Source organism: Nelusetta ayraudi, unplaced genomic scaffold (assembly GCF_046127955.1).
Source record: "Nelusetta ayraudi isolate G7.1 ecotype Tasmania unplaced genomic scaffold, CSIRO-AGI_Nayr_v1 ptg000011l, whole genome shotgun sequence".
Taxonomy (NCBI): domain Eukaryota; kingdom Metazoa; phylum Chordata; class Actinopteri; order Tetraodontiformes; family Monacanthidae; genus Nelusetta; species Nelusetta ayraudi.
The window spans coordinates 18556735-18576279 of record NW_027466061.1 but is presented as its reverse complement, the minus strand read 5'-3'; the positions used below and the strand labels follow the sequence as shown (position 1 = coordinate 18576279).

Here is a 19545-nt window from a genome sequence, read left to right as displayed (position 1 = left end):
TGAACAAACAAAAAAAGCAGGACGTTCAGGTCAGGCACCTTGGCGATGAATTTTCTACCTTCCCTGGCTTTCAATTCCTTCCATCCGTGACTGAAGGGCCACGTGGTAGCAAGACAGAAGGAGCAAATCCATCACCACCCAACCGTTCTGTCTCTCCTTCGTTCCTTCTCGGGGCTTTAAACGCCAAGGCGCGAGACAGGTTTGGAGTCGCAGCGCAATTCATGGTCGGAATGAAGATAAGTTTGTAAGTTGGGGGGATGGAACAAACAAACAAAAAATGTGTTTGAAAAGACAAACGTCTGATGTCATTTCATATATTTTAACTGTAAACAATGCAGATGGATGCAATAATTCAGGGTCAAAAGGTGTGCACCAGTCACCACGACAACAAAGACAATATTTGTTCTCGTTAGCTGGCCTCACGTGGAAAACTACGTGAGACCTTCATCGCAAAAAAAAATAAATCATGGTTTGGTCAAGATACTTATCAGCACCTAATCTTCGCAGCTTCATTCTCAGCAGACTGGTCTGCCAGGAGGACCGGTGTAGGTAATCTGTCCAGGGTCCACCATTTCCGGTGATTTCAGTCGCGATTTCCGGCAATTTCAATGACGTGGCAAACTGTCATTAGCTTAGCGGTGTCTGGACGGCAACGAGATCTGTTCGGGGTTTCGGCGATTGTCGATGGCGTCGCATACCGTAACTCTATTAGGACAAACTACGAACAAACGATCGAACGATAGATAGATTGATAGAAAATGTAATATATATATCAATCTAAGCTCACATTAACTTTGCATTACTGTCTGGCCCAAAGGATCTGTTCAAACCCATTTAATGCCCTCCCAAAATTCGCCATCTTTCATCTATCTATCTATCTATCTATTTGACCACCATGTAGTTTGTCCTAATAGTGTTGCCGTAAGACCCCGGACAGATTCCGTAGGCCGGACAGATTTTGTACCTACACCGGAGCTCCTCGGGGAGGAGGCCTTTCTTTGCTGCCACCGAGGCCTAATGCCCTTTCCATGACAAATTGAAGCTGTTGACGTCGAGCGCCAAAGACTTAATTCCCTTTTTCTCCAGCTGTGAGAAACATCTTTATCTTTGACTTCTAAACGTGAGCCACCTCTGATGCGTGCCTATAAATGTCTGTGGCTGTGAGGTCGATTGTTAAAACTGCAGCCAGCTGACCTCATTTACAAACTACACATTGCAGCTTGGCCGAGGCACACTGAGACCTCACTGACTCCTCTCCCAGTAGGGTTGGTGTGGCCATGATACCACTTTGAAGTACTGGTATTAGTGAGACGGAGAAGAGAGGGAAAAACACACTGGAGGAGGAGGGGTGAAAAAAAAGAAATAAATCAATCATGAAATAATTGTTCTGCTTCCTGCAGGTGAAACTAAGATATAACAGCTGACGGTGAGGGGCTTGGAGGAGGAAGCCCCACCCCCGACCAGAGGGATCAATGCACATAAATGGAAGAGGTCACAGACCTTTGACATGTCCTTTCAGCCGGGGGAGGGGACGGTGTCTTTGTGAAACTGCCATTAATGATCCAATTGTTGACTTGAGTCACGTGCCTCCGTACTGTATGTACAGTTTGCCGCCGATGGCCTACCGCTCTGTGCGCGTTACACTTGGACCATCCCCGTTCTGCTGTGATCTGTTTGGCTGCACGTGTCAATGGCTTGCATGTGCCCCCCTTCCACTTCCTCCCCGATTGTTGCTTTCTGTATCTCTTGCTGCCTGTGCTCGGCCGCCTGGTCTCGCTCTGCAGCACTCCCCACATCTGTTTTAACCTCCTCTCCCATCACGTCTCGTTCTTGACCTCTCCTGCTGCCCTCCTAGCCTTATCTCCTTCCCTCCCTTTGTGCTGTACTTCTGACCGAATTTGACCCCGCAGATGTGGCTTCCAGCTGCAGAGAGGAGTCATATAAATATATATATACACATATATATATATATATATACATATACATATATATATATACACATATATGACTTATATTGATGAAAGCAATGATTGTGGCTTTCCATCTAATCAATGACAATTTCTACCTGAAATGACACTTTTTAAATACTGCTTCAACTTATTTGCAATTCCAACTGTGTAGGCTGCTTTTTAACTCAATCATGTCAAACAAAAGAGTAAAATCTTTGAAAAAAGGGGGGAAAAAAAGAAAGAGAAAAGATGGTCCTGACTCGTGCCTGAGCAGCTGGATGGACGATGGCTATTTTGAGGACCACCTGTTTTCAGGGATTTTACTGACATTGCACTCGAAAAAAGAAAAGAAAAGAAAAGTGTGAAACAATGGCACTGATCTCTGTGGCTGGGATCCCTATACCTTCTGCAGTCAGGATCAGAGAGCGCTCCTAATAACTTAAAAGAACTATCTGAGAGGATCAAGAACAGCATCAGTCTACTTCTGCTCCCCCAGCGCTGCTTTATGTGATCCAACCGTACACAGTGATTGGTCTGCCTGGCTGTTTAATGCAAATGATTTTTCCTTATTGATCCGAGCTCAGTATGATGTGCTGCAGGAACTGAGCGATGCTGCAGCAGAAACTGAAACCTCTTTGTTACTGAGTGGATTGGTAATCAATTGTCATGTGTGCCTTTTTGTTATGACACCGGGCAGAAATCTGAGTGCTCTATCACACGCCAGCTTGTCATAACAAAGCAGGATAATTAGGGAGCAAAAATGAAAAAAGGGATCCAAATGAGAATTCCCCAGTGAAGTCATTATTGTGACTTCTTTGGGGAGCTTTAATATATGAGAAATTACAGTTTTGAAAATTGTTTGCCTCACAGCAGGTCAACTGTAAATGAAGAATGAGAAAAAGTAAGTTAGTGCCATAGCACTAACTCTCACTAGCAAGAAGTTGCTTCATAATAAATTGGTGATTAAATGAAAAAACTCACGAACATTCATTGACAAAAAGTTGAATATTTGTATTTTTTTTGGAGCTTGTCCAGTGTAGCAAATTGTTTCTTCAATTTAGTTATTTCCCATTATGTTATTTTAACTCAATACAGTCACTCTAAATGACTAGCCCAAATCACAGTACTGCTGATTCATATGGTTGTAATATCAAACAGACCCGCAGTGAACAAGCAAAAGGATGAAGGTCAGACAAATCCAATGCAATGATTCTTCCCTCTGCAAAACCAATCTGCGGGAGATTCAGACACCTAGAAAATCATTCTCCGTTTCACTCCATCTAAATATAAGGGACATGTCGCAAGACCACAACTGCCCACTGCCTCTGCACAAAGAAGCATTGAATAGAGAGATGACTCCTTTAAGGCTGCAGAGGGGAAACCTGTGTGAATGCAAGAAGTGGTGTCACAGAAGCCTTACTTACACCCTCTCCACCACCCCGCCCCAACCAGATTAAGTCCCAATTGTTTGCCAGAAACAAAGACACCCAGTGAGGAAACCAGCCCCCTCAAGGGCCAGATGGTCAGTGTTCAGAGCCCCCTGACCTCTTTAGCCCTTGCCCTCTGCGGCAGAGCTGCGCGTGCTCTATAGGCGACGCAGGCCACCCAGCACATTCACAATCCACATTGCTCCTGCAGGGCATGTGCTCACACATGATAGCGCGTGGCTCAGAATCAGTGGTTTCCATCCGGTGTCTCGCTGAGAATAGGCGGATAGCATTCACACCGGCGGTTGACATCATTGCTTAACATCTATGCATTTTTTTTTTTTTTAAGTAAATGAAAAATAAATAATATGCAGTTGCATTGGTTTGACTGACATTAAAAATGCAGCTTCAATATCAGCAGTGGCCGTTTTGGTGCAAACTCCACATGTTCTTTGCCACTAGGTGAACATCACCACACCTTCATCATCTGGTGGCCTTGGCTCTATGGTGACATTTTGAAGGTGCACAAACCCCTAGTGGAGGAATGCAACCTTTGGGGCACGAAACAGGAGTCGATTAGGCGAAGTCAGGACAGACTGGTTGGCCTGTCATTACAATCACAAACCACCAAACGCACCACTCGGTCACTCTTATCTGATATGGTTTTACCTGAGCGGCTCAAGCCTGTTCTAACACCAAGCCCCAGGCAAATGCAACGATAGAAAAAAAAAAACATGCAAATTAGTGGCCTGGTTTCAGGTTTATTTTATTTAATATGCCTTTGTCGGCAAAGGGTGACTTAAAAAAAAAAAAAGATTTACACATTTAACTTGGATTTCAAAGTTTGAGCGATAGAAAATGAGTTAATTGTAGTTTACGCTACGTGCTTTACACACCTTTATGTTTTGCACGGACTTTGTGTGTGCTACGTCAGTTGCGCACACATCAACGGCACAAGTGCGAAACACACGGAGGAACAAAATATACTTAAAAGGTCGACCATCGAGCTTTCCTTTGACCCCCAAATACACCCTTAACATTGCAAATAGACTCGAGGAGCCAAAACACTTCATGGCAAATATCCCACGCCACTGAAAGGACTCGACAAACTTGGAGCATCAGTTTGAGTGCGCCCAGGCTGCTCGTACTGCAGCGGCGTTAAACCGTGTTTGTGACACGTCCTCCGGCACGGGTGACGCGCGGGAGAAGCATGCATGCATGCTTACCTTTTGTGTGGCCAGCGACGGCAGGTCTGTGGGTGAATTTGCCACCTGGTTCCTCTCGACAGAGTCGCCTCCGCACGCCACAGCTGCTGATCTCTGCCGTTCCGCTCCGCTCGGCTCGGCACGGCTCGCTGCCGCTCCTCCTCTGTGAGTCTGCACGGCTACAGCTGGTACGCGCACGGCTAGGGCGCCGCCACGTGACGTCACGGCAGTACTGTACACGACGTTTGGTCGGGGGTGGGGGGAGGCAAGTTGCGCTCTGCCTGGAAGTCAAAGGCTCAAAGCTGAGCGCGTGAACAGTTTGAATGTGCATTCATCATTTGTGATCACGTGTCACGATATATGCACTTACGACGTGACGCAGCACAAACTAGACTACAATATGTTCAGACGTATCCTTGCAACAAACGGGGTAAAAACAACCCTGTCGAAATGTTTCTTGAGTTGAAGGTGTGCACAGAGGTTCAAAGAAACGGACGGAGGCTGAGCAACATCTTTGGAATATGCCAGTGAATCAGAAAGGGCGGAATAGAAACGCAACTTCCTTTTTTAAAAACGCGCACGCGGCTCTGTTTAGTAAGTATATGTAGGTCTATTGGCTTTAAAAGTCAATTTCGCGTGTGCATCGGAGTAGAGTAACGGAGGAACCGAGGCGTAAAAATGGTAAAACACTGCCCCCTGTTGGCTGATTGGCCCTACTGGAGCGGTAACAAGCAGAACAAAGACAACAGAAGAAAAAGAGATCATTTTAGCAATGTGTTTGGACCAAAAATGAATGATTTTATTTACTCATTCAAAGTAATAGATTATTCAATAATTGGAGGAGGTGGGCCCTGCTGAGTGGAAATGCGTCCTCCATTCATCAAAAATCAGTATGATTGTTAATTTCATGTGATTGTCCATATTGGATCAATGTTGGGTTTACCAAGCACAGGTCAAAGATCACATTCTGGTACCCAGGTGGAGTGCAATGGCTGCACTCAGAGGGAGATGAGTCAAATGAAATGCAGAGAACAGATTTCACCGTAACTTTTTGTGTTTTGGACGGTCCAACACCTTTTAGGCCCGCCCCCAGCCTGCTCCAGCTGGTTAAATACAGGGGACTTTAAAACCTCTTTTAGAACTGAAGAAGTCTTTAGGGTGAGAGGTGAAATGTCTTTCAAGATTGCAAACAGCAGTCCAGTTGCCTCAACATAACCCTTCTGCGCAAAGATGGCCTGGATGACTGAGAACCCTCACAAACTTATTGTGTTAATTTCACAAAAGAAATATCTTCAACTTCTCAGCTAAATAGCTATTTATAATCCCATTTCATGCCCATCATATCATATTTTGTTCATGTTTGTCTGAAAATATAGAAAACAATTGATTTGACAATGATGTGTAATAACAATAGTTCATTGACATGATACATGCAAGTTACAGCAGTCAACATCAGCAGCATAGGTAAGATGTTAGGGGTTCTATTACAGGTTCAATTAAATGTTAATGCTGATAAGGCTTCACATTAAACCGGTATAGTCTATGTTGTGACAGCCTGGGCTCAGTTTGTGGATCAGCTGAGGCTTTTCGCAATTACACCGGACACCACAGCTGGTGTAGGAAACGTGACTTCTGGAGTGCTGCCAGAAAAGAAAAAAAAAAAGATAATATTATTTGCAAAATGGTTTCATGCCATGAGCCATGAGGGCACTAAATCATACATACTGGACCTTTACAATGATTGAAACAGCATCCCCGATGATAATAATAATAATAATAATAATAATAATAATAATAATAATAATAATAATAATTCAAAAAACAACAACACCTAGATCTAAATGGACAAGCAAGATTTTCCCCTCATCCCCAAACTCAATGAAGCAACAGGCATTCAACACTTTAGACATTCCAAAGTACTAATTTAAAGAAACGAGGCTACTTATGATTGTATGGTTTCCCTGAAGCCATGATCGGGCTGCATTAATGCAAGAAGAGAAGAGACGAGGTTTGTCAGTGTGTTGTTATTGGAAATGCGCAACAAAATAAAATAGAAGCCAACCAAAAACAAACAAACAAAACTGTCGAATCCGTGTTCTCAACAGCAACATGTTGCTGTCGCGGTTTGCGCCGATGGTTCATTATTTACGCATGCGCCTTGCTTGACATTTTGAAGTTGCTTCTCTGGGTTGTTTGAACAGGAAGGCGGACATGTTGGTTGGGCTGTTGGAGAAAATCGGGCATCGTCTGCTGTTTTTTTCCTCCCTCAGAAACTATCTCAAGCAGGGTCTGGAAATGAAGCGTCCCTGGCTTCAGGAAAAGACGCTTTGACCGGGGACGAGTCAGTCGACAGCCAGTGACGGTGCACGGCACGCAGCGGAGGAAAGGACGCACGTTGCAACCGCTGCGTTAAAACACATCGAATTTTGGAAGAAGCAGAAGTTTTTCCCCCTCCAGCACTTCTACTTTTGAGCTGTCATATTCTATTGTCGTTTTCTGCCCGGGCCTGTCACAGATATGGAGACGGGCCCGAAGTAACCTCTGTACGAGCCGTGTTTTCGAAATGGACTTTTAATTGCCTTTTGTGTGGATGTACCAACATTTAAGCCCTTATCCTCGGTGGCATCCTGTGGAGGCTGACTAATCTGTCGCCGCGTTTATCTTGTGCCACTAAACTTGCCACTTAACGAGAAAAAAAAACATTTTAATTCTGAAAATGTGGCTTTTGTACATTCAGCGTAACCTTAAACGTTTCATCGTCTGCGAAAGCTCGCGGAGGACAATGCATTTTCTTTGAAGTGCGGTGTAAAGTTCACACGAAGAAAGGAACGCTCGGCTAGCTAGCTACCACTGGCTGCTAAAGCTAGCTAGCCAGCCTCGCCAGTGAGCCGTTTTCGTGTATAACACAACTCCGGGACTGAGTTACTCAGCAAAAATGTCTGCCGAACAGAGTATGGAGGTTCGGTTTGGAAAAATCGATGCCATGTTGAAGGACCCCAAGTCAGAAATAAACACGGATTGCCTTCTGGTAAGTTCGCCGCTAGCTATCTATATAGGCAGCTAGCGAGTCAACCGTTCGGGCTCAGGCTACTCCTTGGAGAGAAATTCTTTCCGTGACCAACAAGTCGCCACCATTATCACTGAAGGAATGCACTGAAATTGACGCCGACACGTCGTTTTAGTTTACATACGCGCTCACGTTGAATGGCATGTTTATGTGAGATACGTGTTTACCAGTTGCTAAAAGATTTCCGTCAGTCGAAACAGCACAGTCCTTTTTACTTGCAGATCAACCGTTAAATAGACAGTAACTTGTCACGTCTTAACCACCTCAACGATTCGAGACTCTTAGCAGTGGCAGTTACAAATGAATTGGCAGGTGGTCATTTTGTTTTGTTGTTTTGCAGTACATGTTAAGGGGTCACATCCCTACAGTGTCATTGAATTAGCCAGCCATTTCACAAACACGCCAAGTTCCTCTTGAGAGATATGTTAAGTCGCTAGATATTTAAGAATGAGTTTGGGGCAACAAAAGAAGAAGAAGCAGCACAAAACAAAACTTTTTGTCATCACATTTTATCAACATTTTACGGATGGCTTTTTTTAAAATTTGAACCACACAGTACTGACGCATGATGTCATCATTGTGGTTTATTAGGTCATTGGAATACAGCTGGTTGAGTGTGCTACTTTTTCCACTCTTGCTTGGCTATTGGCTCTGTTTTGAAGCGGTGGCTGCATGTGGTCCTGCTGCATCAGTGCACCTGTTAGTTTGCTCTGCCCTCTTCTTGTCTGGGTAACAAATCTAGCCATTGGTGAGGAGGAAATGGGGGACTGCTGTCATGTGACAAAACCACAAGGCGACACCTTTACACCTTGTTTCCAACGTGCGGACATCCCATGAGACGACTCACCTGAGAGCAAATGCTAAGTTGTTGCCAAGTCAAGCGTTTCTGGATGTGACTGACAGCCGAGTGCCGCTGCCATCTGTCAAGACTCACTGACCAGTTTGGGACATTTGTGCCTTAATGCAAGACTTTGAGAGCAACATTTATGCAAGTAATTTTTGGTACACCAGGGTTTTCTTGCCCACAGTCCATGCCCTAATCAGCCGGGGGGTGGGGATGGGGGTGGGGTCCCTGTTTACAGAAGTTGCATTGTTTAATCACTCAGATGGTTGTCGAGGTGGTGCACCTTCAGTGAGTCATTTCTCAAGTGATTCCCTTGTTTTGAGTAACTCCTATGAATTGCTTTAGTGGCTATGTTGATTTACAATGCGAAAAAAAGTGATCCAAAGCTGTTTTGGAGCAGTGTTTTGTCATTGACCTGCACACGCGCCTTTTATGGCAGTTTGTGGTTTTGGTGCTGTAAATGTCCCTCCTCTAAGAGGTCCTCCCTCCCATCCTGTTGCAAAAAGAGGCAATTAAAACTCACCTAAACTTGCACACACTCTGCATTCTTAATGGCAGAAAGCTGCAAGCACTGCTTCTGCTAGCAGGAGCACACACAAGGGTGTTGTTTCTCCCCCCCCCCCTTCTGCCATCTTGTCTGATCAATGAATGGGGGCCTTTTGCTGAGACTCCCTCTGCCACCATGCGACTCCACCCACAGCTTAATAAAATTCCATGCTAATCAAATAACCTCTTGTCTTTGACTAGCCTAGAGTTCCCCCGTGCTTCCCAAATACATTCTGCACGCCTGGAGAGAGTGGTGAGCAGGCAGGCAGGCAGGCAGGCAGCTCAGAGGTAGCAGGGTGTGGGCTCTGCTCTGCGCTCTGCCCATAAACCAAAATTATGTGGACTGAAGACTCATGTTTCTAAATGCTGTGAATCAGTATGTTTAAGTCATAAAGCAGCCAACATGCCTGTCTATGAGTAATAGGTTCCATCAGAATGCACAATGCAGGCCTTTTACTGGACATGTTTCTGTACCCAGGTCTTGGGCTGGGCTTGTGTAGCCCTGTGGGGACTGTACTTTTTCCAGTCCACGCTGGGGCCAGGTCTGTGTTGTGTGACGGTGACATTTGGCCCTCAACTAACCACTTAACCTTGTTGCTGGCCTATGTAACACAATATTCCAGCCTTGTCACCCTTATCTTCACCCCAAAATAAAATGTATCTGAAAGAAGAGCGTCTTATCATGCTGGGTTGCCCCCCCCGCCCCCCCCCAAACGTGGAGCCCTGGCCAGGCCTCATTCTCAACTGACTCCATGAAAATACAAGTATTCTCAACTTCATGCGTTTTGTTGTTTTCCTCCAAGTTTTGAACAGAGAAAAACTAAAAGTACAGACTGACTCACAGGTCATGTGAGATATGGGAGGGCGTCACAGCTTGTGCATATACACCTTTGGCTGGACAACAACATTTGATTGTGTCACACTAGACCGCTCGGCCAGGACACGTGGATCAGAGTGTGTGCATCCAGTGTGGAGCAGCAAAATAAACTGGAGAAAATCCATGCAGTGCTTGCAGGTTGTTGCCGGAGGGGCGTCCATCGACAATGCTACCTCACCTGACTTTCGCAATCTGCTGCAGGCCATTTAAAAAAACACAATCATCTCATTTTTCTCCAGGCCATTTGTTAGTTGTTGGTGTGCTTTTCTTTTGCTAAAACAACATGCATGCAACCAAAGCAGCAATTGTTTTGTTGTTTTAACATATATGACTTGGGAGGCAGCATTAATTGGATGAAATCTAATAGTTATCACAATAGATTTTAAGATTGTTTTTTTCCTAAATGGAAAGTGGAAAGAGAGAGCGTTTATCATGAATCAACCCCAGCACAGTCTTTGTTCTTTAACATCTTTTTGTCTTTCAGGTTATCTTTTTCATAAATGTAGACTCTAGTAACACAAATTTATAGTGCAACGCTAATGTGGGCCTTATGTGATTGCGGCACTCACCTCTCAGTTCTGTGTGTACCTCATCTTTTTTAAGGTATGATGTAAAATAGCAACATTATTTTAATGTGGTCAGGCAGCCCCCTGCTGCTCGGCTTATTTATTCAGAGAAATATTGCAGTGCCAGTTTTAGAGGCTCGCGCTGGGAACCCGTGCCTCCTAATTTCACCACAGTTATTTGATGCGTTGCTCCTGCTGTAGCTTCTGTATCCACAGGAAAGCTGAAAAGGGATGTTATTTAATTCTGCTTTAGAAATGTTAGCGGAATCAGTTATTGGAAAACTGTTTCAAGTCCCGGCAAGCTGCTCTTCTCACCTCACGCCTCTGAAACAACAGGCTTGCTCAACACGCAGGCTGCTTTGCAACATAGTGCACTGCTTTTAGTTGAAGTTTCTCGCCGAGATCTGCATCAGGAACGACTCGTCGGGTCACCTGCATGATAAAGGTTCACTTGTCCTCGTGTTGAAACCATGTATCTGTGCATGATAATGATCACTGTTTGATTTCTGTTGTCGGAGGTAAACTCCTCTCCTCTGCCATTCAGCGAGGGCAACAACAGTTGGCTGAACTTCATGCAAATGGCCATCTCCTCGGCTGACATAAAGGGCAGTAAGTCCTTCCTAAATGAAAGGGTTGTTCTTAACCGCGTATCAGGTATGCCGGCGTCTTCTGCTCCTTAGCTGGAAGGGCAGTCAAACGTGTGCGTAGCGACGACGGTCGCCGTCTGTGGCGGTCGTCGGTCGGTGCGAGCGCAGGAATCCACGGTAGGACAGCGGAGTTTTGCTTGACGACCCAGAGATCGCTCAGTGGAAACTCGTGAGCGCTCTCCACTGTTGGTGTAACTCGATTATATTTTGACATGAAAGCATTTGTGACAGTGATTCCGGCTTACAGGGACCTCATAAGGCAATGGAATGCCCCTGTTTTGCTTCTCCTGGGTTCACTGTCATGGCTATTTATCTTGCACACTTGTTACATATGAAGTTTTTCTAGGTAAGTGGGATTATATGTCACTTGATATAATGTACAGCAGGAGCAAAAGCAAAAAAAAAGAAAGAAAAAAGTTTGGCCTTGTGTGAATATTTCAGAGTTTGCCACACGGATCAATCCTGCACCAGAAGGATGTAAGTGTGGATTGTGCAACCCACTCAAATGTGGCCTGCATTTTCTCATATCGAGGAACCTCAGCATCCCGCCACCAGACACATATGGGCTCTACATCAAATGGGCACAGTTACTTCCTCTGCTGCCAGTTGGGAGGCAGCACACCCCCCCCCCACTTGTTGGAAATAGATCCAAGTTCTGTGCTCTTTTACACTGACAGCCTTCACTCTCAAGTGGGCAAGTTGTTTGTACGATCGCTTTTGTGCATTCAGTCATCCACAGTGGAGCTGCCTTTTTTTCCCGGATGGCCATCCTAAAGGCTGTCTGCACAATGGCGCACATGTGGAAAGCATATTGTTCTGAAGAGGTGGCAGAAAAGGAAGTGAAAAGTCGGGCTTGAATTAGGCCGGTCTACATGCCTGCTGCTGGCATGCAGAGAGGGATGATGTGGCCGAGGCTCCCATGGAAATTTTACCTCAGACTTTAATGTCTGGAAAAGTGTGTGTGTGTGTGTGTGTGTGTGTGTGTGTGTGTGTGTGTGTGTGTGTGTGTGTGTGTGTGTGTGTGTGTCCACCCAGAAGCTTAAAGAAATATTTGCCGTATGCAATCTCAACCCCTGGCTTCTGTATAACCATACAGTTTTTAAACACTTAATTGCCACTTTTCAAAAATTGTGTGAAAGGGTGTCGTCTCACTTTACTATTCAGTAATTCCTGGGTTGTATCACCTCCTCCTAGCTGAAGCCGCATCAGCAGATATGTTCGAACACGGCGTCCCAATATGATCCCAGTTTGTTTTCCCAGACATTCTTCCCAAGGCCGTAATGAAACATGGATCGCTACCACTCAGTTCCTCCACTGCGCCTGGCCGTGCAGCATCCACGTCTGTGAACCTGACCATTGCAACCTGTTGGTTATTGTTCTCATTATTATAGTGACTAATAGTGAACAAGCGTGTGATGGAGAAAAGGCTTGTGTTGAGATGGTATTCAGCTCGGTTTCTAAAAATACAGGCCTACTGACATACTGCTATACAATGGCACATGAAAGTCTTCATGATAGTGCGATGTCACTTTTTCACCATGTTGCCTGCATTCACACACACAACAGCGGAACCACCAACAGCAAAAGTAAGAACACAAACCTTGGATAAAGGAACATTTTATACATTGGTATTTAAACGTTGGTAGCGTCACGCTTTTGTCTTTTGGCTGTGACTGAAATGCCAACAGTTAGCTGATATATTGTCTGTAGCTGGGGGTTGTTGTCCTTTTAAAAGAAATCAGTTACACAATCAAACCTTTAACGATGAATTGTGTAGAAGGATGGAAAAAGTGTTTGCTGCTCTCACTGCTCCCCGTCAGCACCCGCACACAAACATCTATTTCATCCCACTTTTCAAACTCTAGTGAGTCTCTTCACTCACTTTATGAGGCAGCAGGATGTGTGGCTCAACCATGAATACTTTATTTTGAAGTTTAAATCCAGAACACAGTCCTTTGATAAGTAATATGAACTAAACAGCAAATTGAGCAAATGTTACCGCTAGGAGATTCTGGTCCAGCTGAAAGACCAAAGCACTCCTCACACTGGGTGCTTTTCCCAGTCGGACTCAACATGACACTGCCACCCAACTCTTTATTGCAGTATTTTATACTATGGTTAATGTGCTTACTTTTGCATTGAGAGCCCAATGAGCAAGAAACAGGTGTTTGTGGCGGCCCGAGTTTACATTGTGACTGCACGCCTTCAATACATGAGAATGTATGAGGGACTTGTTGAGAGAAGGGCTTTCTGAGCAGTGCTGTTACATGGCCTCACTGTCATTTATTCCTCCTGTCGATACACACATGCATATCGTGTAGCTGCTGGATGTCTTCTCCTTTGTCTTCTCCAGATCAGCTGCCAAATTCCTCTTGCTATTAAACCGCCATGTGTGGGTCGTAAACATACCGTGTCAACAGAACACGGCAGCCCTGTTTCCGTGTTGCTGACGCACCGCCTTGCCTTCGTAGCAGATGTGGATTGGATGGCATCCCCGCAGCTCGCTTTAGAGGCTGAATACCAAGTGAACCCGCCGCCGACCCCCTTATCTGCGTTAGTGAGTTTGGCGCGGAGCTCCGAGGAGGAACAGTAGGGCCTTGAATGTGCTGCACACAAGGGGCTTTTTGATGCACGTGCCCAGAGAACACGGCGGCGTAGGTTCAGGTCGCTTCGCTTCAAAGTTGTAACAGCTCTCTCTCTCACTCTCTCTCTCCCTCCCTCACTCTCTCTCTCTCTCTCTCTCTCTCTCACTCTCTCTCTCTCGGTTCTAAAAGTTGTCATTGCCTCAAATGGCCAATTGGACTATGAATAGTTTGTCAAACTATGCATCTGTGCGGTGACGCTGGTGTTCCTGCAGACTTTCCTTCAGGTCAACACATCCTGGCATTTCTGGCACCCACGCTGGGATACTGCAGCCAGAGGCAGTCTTCCCTATTGAAAATATGAAAATAAAACTCACAATGTGACACTGTAATGGGGATGGATTTCTCCCACCCTTCCCCCCCTCTCCCCCTCCCCTCCCCACCCGACCCTCTCTCCCTCCCTCGCTCGCTGCCTTCACTTTTTGTTGTGAACTTGTTTGGCCGCATACCTAAAATAGCTCTCTGACGTGTACAGTCCTGTTGAGGAATGTCACTGTGGCTGTCCAGAGTTCTCTGTGGCAGGAAGTTATGCAAACGTGCACTGCTGAGCACAGAGCCTTGTGATTAGGCCGCTGAAGGACTCACTCCTTCAGCCCTCCAGTCTGCCTGGACACTGTGGGACCAACGTGAACCGTCCTCTCTACCGTGCTGTTATTTTGCAAACTCTTCTCTGGGATTTAGCCATGCGTTGATTGCAGCCCAGCCTCTTATGGAATCCAAGGCACACAACCGTCCAGGTTGCTTTGGCTCTACCCAGCAGCCTTTGCACCTTCTACGTCCCCTGTCCCCCTCCTCCCATCCGCCCGTTGCAGTTTCCGCCCTTCCCTCGGGGTGCTTGCTTGTGTCTCAGGGGCGACTGTGGGCGGGGGGGCCGTGGTCCTGACCTCCACCGTGGTGGCAAAGGAGCGGAGTTACCTCAGAGGATTCCTCAAGGCGACTGAGCTGCTGATTCACCATGTGTCATCATTGTTTTGCTCGGCGACGCGAGAAGCAATGTGTCATTTAACAGAAGCACGTTGGCGATACAGGAAGGACGAGATTCCTTCCGTAATAGTGAGTGTGCAGATGATGTAGGTTATGTCAACAAGGAGAACAAAAGCCGGGTGTTTTTTTTTTTCTAGCAAGAAAATGCATGAAATGTATGTGACCTGTGGCAAAGATGGCCAGCTTCCACATCTGGCCCACACCTGCTCGAGGGAATGTGAAACCATATGCTGGGCTCAAGTGCCTGTGTTCCTGCCTTGTTTGAGGCATTCTGGATTATGGAAGATTAGATTGAACCCTGCCTGCAGTTCCGCTGCTGCCTCGCCTACAGAGACGCGGCGTCCGTGTTTGTCAGAAAAGTAGTAGTGAAAGTCACAGACAGACGCCGTATGGCATCATTATCATCAGTGATTTACAGGTTATGGACGTTGCTGGAGATGTATTTTCACGTCCTCTCATCGCTCTTGATGCCAACATCCCCAATATATATAAAAAAAAAGAACAAACATAACAAGACATTCGTCACTTGTCGCTAATGAAATGCGCCATCAGGCGGTTAGCAGCTTGGCACACTGGTGGCTTAATGACTGAAATCACTTATATAATGGTTCAAGTTGTGAGATGTAAATGATGGTGAGAACTAGTTGAGTTAGGAGTTCATAAGAATGTGGCTCTGGCACTGTATTGTTCAGCAGTCGCAGCTGACCTCACTGTTATTGTTTGACACCACCCTGTGGACTGCATTTTTTAGAGGAACTTCCTTTATTTGGTTGTTTTTTTTTCTTCATGTGAACAGTGTGAGGAAGGTTGACTGGCTCACCCCAAAATAAAACTTGTCTTCTGCAAAGATGTGTAAAGAATAGGGCAGATTAAATGTTTTGTTTGGCTCACTGATGCCAAAGAGATTCCATGTAACACAGCTCCTGGATTGGCAGCTGACGTGTTCAAGGAAGATTGTTTGAAATGTTGCGTGCTGTAAAGGGAACAAGCACATTTTTAACATCACTCAGTTACTTGGAGGCAATATGATGCTGCATCCACTTTGCATGAGCTTCCCTAGTTTTGATTTGCTTAGCCAGCCAGGCCCTTGTTTTCTGTGCAGAAACCGTGACCACATAGGTTTTTTTTATGCTGTGATTGACGTCTTGCGACCACACCTTCATGGACCATCTTCTAAAAAATCCTATCATTCAGCTTCTCTCTCCGAAATAATACACTTTACACTTCACGGTTGACATATCTATACCTCTGGCTGCCATAGAGACTGAACACTGTATCTATGGCATATCCATGTTTATCAAAAAGCAGTTTCCAAACTGTGGCCTGCAGTGATGGACTTTGTGGGTGTTGAATTCATAAAGCCCATCTTTAGCCTGTGAATTCCTGTTCTATTATTCAGTTATTATATGAGGTGCCATAGTCATAGAGACAACATATATATATATATATATATATATATATATATATATATATATATATATATATATGACTACAAATTAGATCTTCAGATCCAGCTTGTGTGTTCGCAGCTGGTTCAGAGCAGCAGAATTACAGACAGTTGTAGATGTGCTAACTTGTTTAACTTTTCTAGCAGCATTCCAAGTGGCTTCTGACAAGGTTGGAGCAAATGTTATTACTGCTTGCCATATGCATAAGTAACTCTGAGATCCTTTGGTTTATCCTCTAACTGAACAACTTGGATGAATCCACGCATCCATCCATCCATCCATCCATCCATCCATCCATCTATCTTCTTCTATCTGACCGAATAACCTACATGCAGCTCTCGCACAGGCCGAAGACTCGATGCGACACTGCGCTCGCATTCTCACGCTGCCGTGAAGCTCGTGCCCCAGTGGAGGCTGCGGCCTGGAACGCCCCCGTGCTAACCCCTCTCCTCCCCCTACAGGACGGCCTGGATGCTCTGGTGTATGATCTGGACTTCCCTGCCCTGAGGAAAAACAAGAGCATCGACAACTTCCTGAATAGATGTAAGTAGCTGGCGTCATGTTCAAGCTCCCGTGAGCTCTCCACGTCTTTCACTGGGCCCATTTGTGTTTGCCGGGCCTGTCACATATGAGTATTGGCCCAGGCTCAGAAAAGAAGACTGTTTTTGGGTCACCGCCTCTATGCAGCGTTGGACACAATAGGTGTCTGCTGCTTAGTGTCCCCAACAAAGGGGCTTTGATAAATGGCTGGTGACCCACATGGTGCCTCGTCATGATGGTTTCTCCCTTTCACTGCCCCCAGAATGGGGATCCCCCACAAATGCTACCAATACCAGTATTGCATTTGACGGTGAGGATGAATCTCTCTATTCACTCGGCAGATCTAACTGTACCCACTGCAGGATTGTTCCTGAAGAGACGCTTCAGTGTCGAGCGAATGGGGCATCATTTTGAGGAAGTGTACCTTTGATTTGCGTAATGGCGTCGGCTTTGTTGGTGGTTTTGCCAGAACATCCGTGACACAAACTTTAATAAGTGAAAATAACACGCATGCTGCTTTTCTGAAGTTGTATCATTACTCTCACTAAAGAAAAAAAAAAATGTCCGTAAACTTTACCTTTTATTGTCCCTTGCCTCATATGTAATCCCTTTTTGTTCTTCTGAGGCTGGTCAAATATGCTTAAGAACAACTTCATAGCAACGACTTACATGGGAAAATATTACTGTTCTATTGCCACGAGTTTGTATGCTGTGAAACTGCACGGCATGCAGATAAGTAGAGGTGCAGTTCATGGATGCATTTTAAAAGATCTATTTGATGGTGTGATTTTGAGGGCAGCTGCCCCACAAACTGTGTTAAAGGAAATAATTTAAGAATTTAGGAATGTTTTTGACCTTCTAGTAACTCTGCTTTAATCTAAGTGTAACTTTAAAGCCAGGATTTTCAGGCAAGAGAAAACAGTTTTCTATTTAGCCATTTTGCTCCTGCAACCCTTCAGGCCAGAAGTGCCATTCCAGATATTCCTCAATTACTTTTGGTACAGTACGTGTGTGTGTGCGTGCGTGTGCGTGTGCGTGCGTGTCTGTGTGTGTGTATGGCGGCGACAGAGTGTTGGGGACCCATTGATGGATGTGGACTAATGGATAAACTGCCCTGTAAGACACTTGTCCTCAGCAACCAGCGTGGCCTGAAGCGCTCTTTCCTCTGAACGGCCTTTCATTGATTTCTTTGCTCTCCATCTTTCTTAAGAGCTTCTGAAAATAATCCTCTTCCACTCTCATATGCCCTTTCTTTATAACCATACCTCTGCCAAGTTGGGATAATAGTCCCAGGGAACGGCGCTCTCGGAGGAAGTGACTCATGTTGAAATGCTCTTACTTTAATAATTCAGGCTTTCTTCTGTATTTTTAGAGCAGCTGAGCTTGGACGCTGCCCGACCCGCTCTCTTTTCCATGCAGTCCCGTTCCAGCTGTGTATTCCCATATGAATTGAAAATGATCCCAATAGGTCAACTATGACCAAAACGCTCTCAACCTTCAATGCCTTTACTCCGAAGGGACCAGATGTCGTTGCGTGTCGTGTGCTTTAGTCTGCGTTGTGGACAAGCTTTCCCTAAACGGCGCAAATTTCCAGGAACACAGTTGTCCTTCCAGCCTTTTATTGGGATTATTGTGTTGGAAGTCCTCAGCCTTCTTCTTGTTACACATGGCAAGCACGAACGCAAATCAAACCAGCAACTATTAATATTAATCAACTCTAAATATTATGTAATGTAGATTAGTAAAACAATCTTAGCCAGGATTGTCCACAGCTATTTAAAATGTTTCTTGTTTTACTGTTTGTTTTACTGGGATATTTTGTACATAAAATGTAACACAGAGTTCTTTTGTAAGTTGTATAAACTCACACAAACTCTTTTTCATTCAGTTGCAATCCTATGATTCCTGCCATGACAGAATCATAAATGCAGAGTGAATAAATAAAACGTGATGATGAATAGGCAATATTACTGAAGTGACTAACGCTCACCTGAGAGCTATTAAAACAACAAAAACAAATGTATTTCAAAATAAGACACAAATTCCTTTACATAAAGTTTTTTTTCTTTTTCAAAATTGACCTTTAAAAACAAGCCCAAATGTTTAATCATGTCTTTTGTTTGTTTTTGCAGACAAAGAAACCATTAGCAAAATTCGAGATCTGCGAATGAAGGCGGAGGACTATGAGGTGGTTAAAGTTATCGGGAGGGGTGCGTTTGGAGAGGTACAATTGGTAAGAACAGCACGCTGGCACCTTTGTTTTGTTGTACACTTGAAACCTTTTATCATTATTAGCAAATAGTTTTAGTGAAATGACGAGTTGGCGTCACCTCTCTTTTGCAGGTCAGACACAAAGCCACCAGCAAAGTATATGCAATGAAGCTGCTGAGCAAGTTTGAGATGATCAAGAGGTCGGACTCTGCTTTCTTCTGGGAGGAGAGAGACATCATGGCCTTTGCAAACAGCTCCTGGGTGGTTCAGGTATGATGCATGAGGAAGAGGACTCAGTATGTGACACACCAAGGCCTTGTATTATCCTTACATCCTTACCTCCCCCTCTTATGTTCTATCCTGCAGCTCTTCTTTGCATTCCAAGACGACCGCTACCTCTACATGGTGATGGAATACATGCCGGGTGGGGACCTGGTGAACCTGATGAGCAATTACGATGTACCAGAGAAATGGGCTCGCTTTTACACGGCTGAGGTTGTGCTGGCCCTGGACGGGATCCATTCCATGGGCTTCATTCACAGGTGAATTGGAAACCTGGGCTTCTTAGTAGAAATACAATTGCAGCTTAGTA

The 19545-nt window shown here is 45.1% G+C and overlaps 1 protein-coding gene across 4 annotated transcripts in view; it reads left to right on the top strand.

Moving 5' to 3' along the window:
* Window positions 1–6759: 6759 nt before the first annotated feature.
* Window positions 6760–19545, top strand: part of rock1 (Rho-associated, coiled-coil containing protein kinase 1) — a 29529-nt gene continuing 16743 nt past the window's right edge. For 2 of the 4 annotated variants that reach the window (XM_076021641.1, XM_076021640.1), the window contains exons 1-5: window positions 6761–7609; window positions 16664–16745; window positions 18875–18975; window positions 19086–19223; window positions 19320–19495. In XM_076021641.1, the coding sequence (XP_075877756.1) occupies window positions 7517–7609; window positions 16664–16745; window positions 18875–18975; window positions 19086–19223; window positions 19320–19495 (590 nt within the window). In that variant the 5' untranslated portion in view covers window positions 6761–7516. Of the gene's footprint in view, window positions 7610–16663; window positions 16746–17717; window positions 17859–18874; window positions 18976–19085; window positions 19224–19319; window positions 19496–19545 lie in introns of those variants that run through there. The other 2 variants (XR_012926277.1, XM_076021642.1) reach the window with 2 other exon arrangements.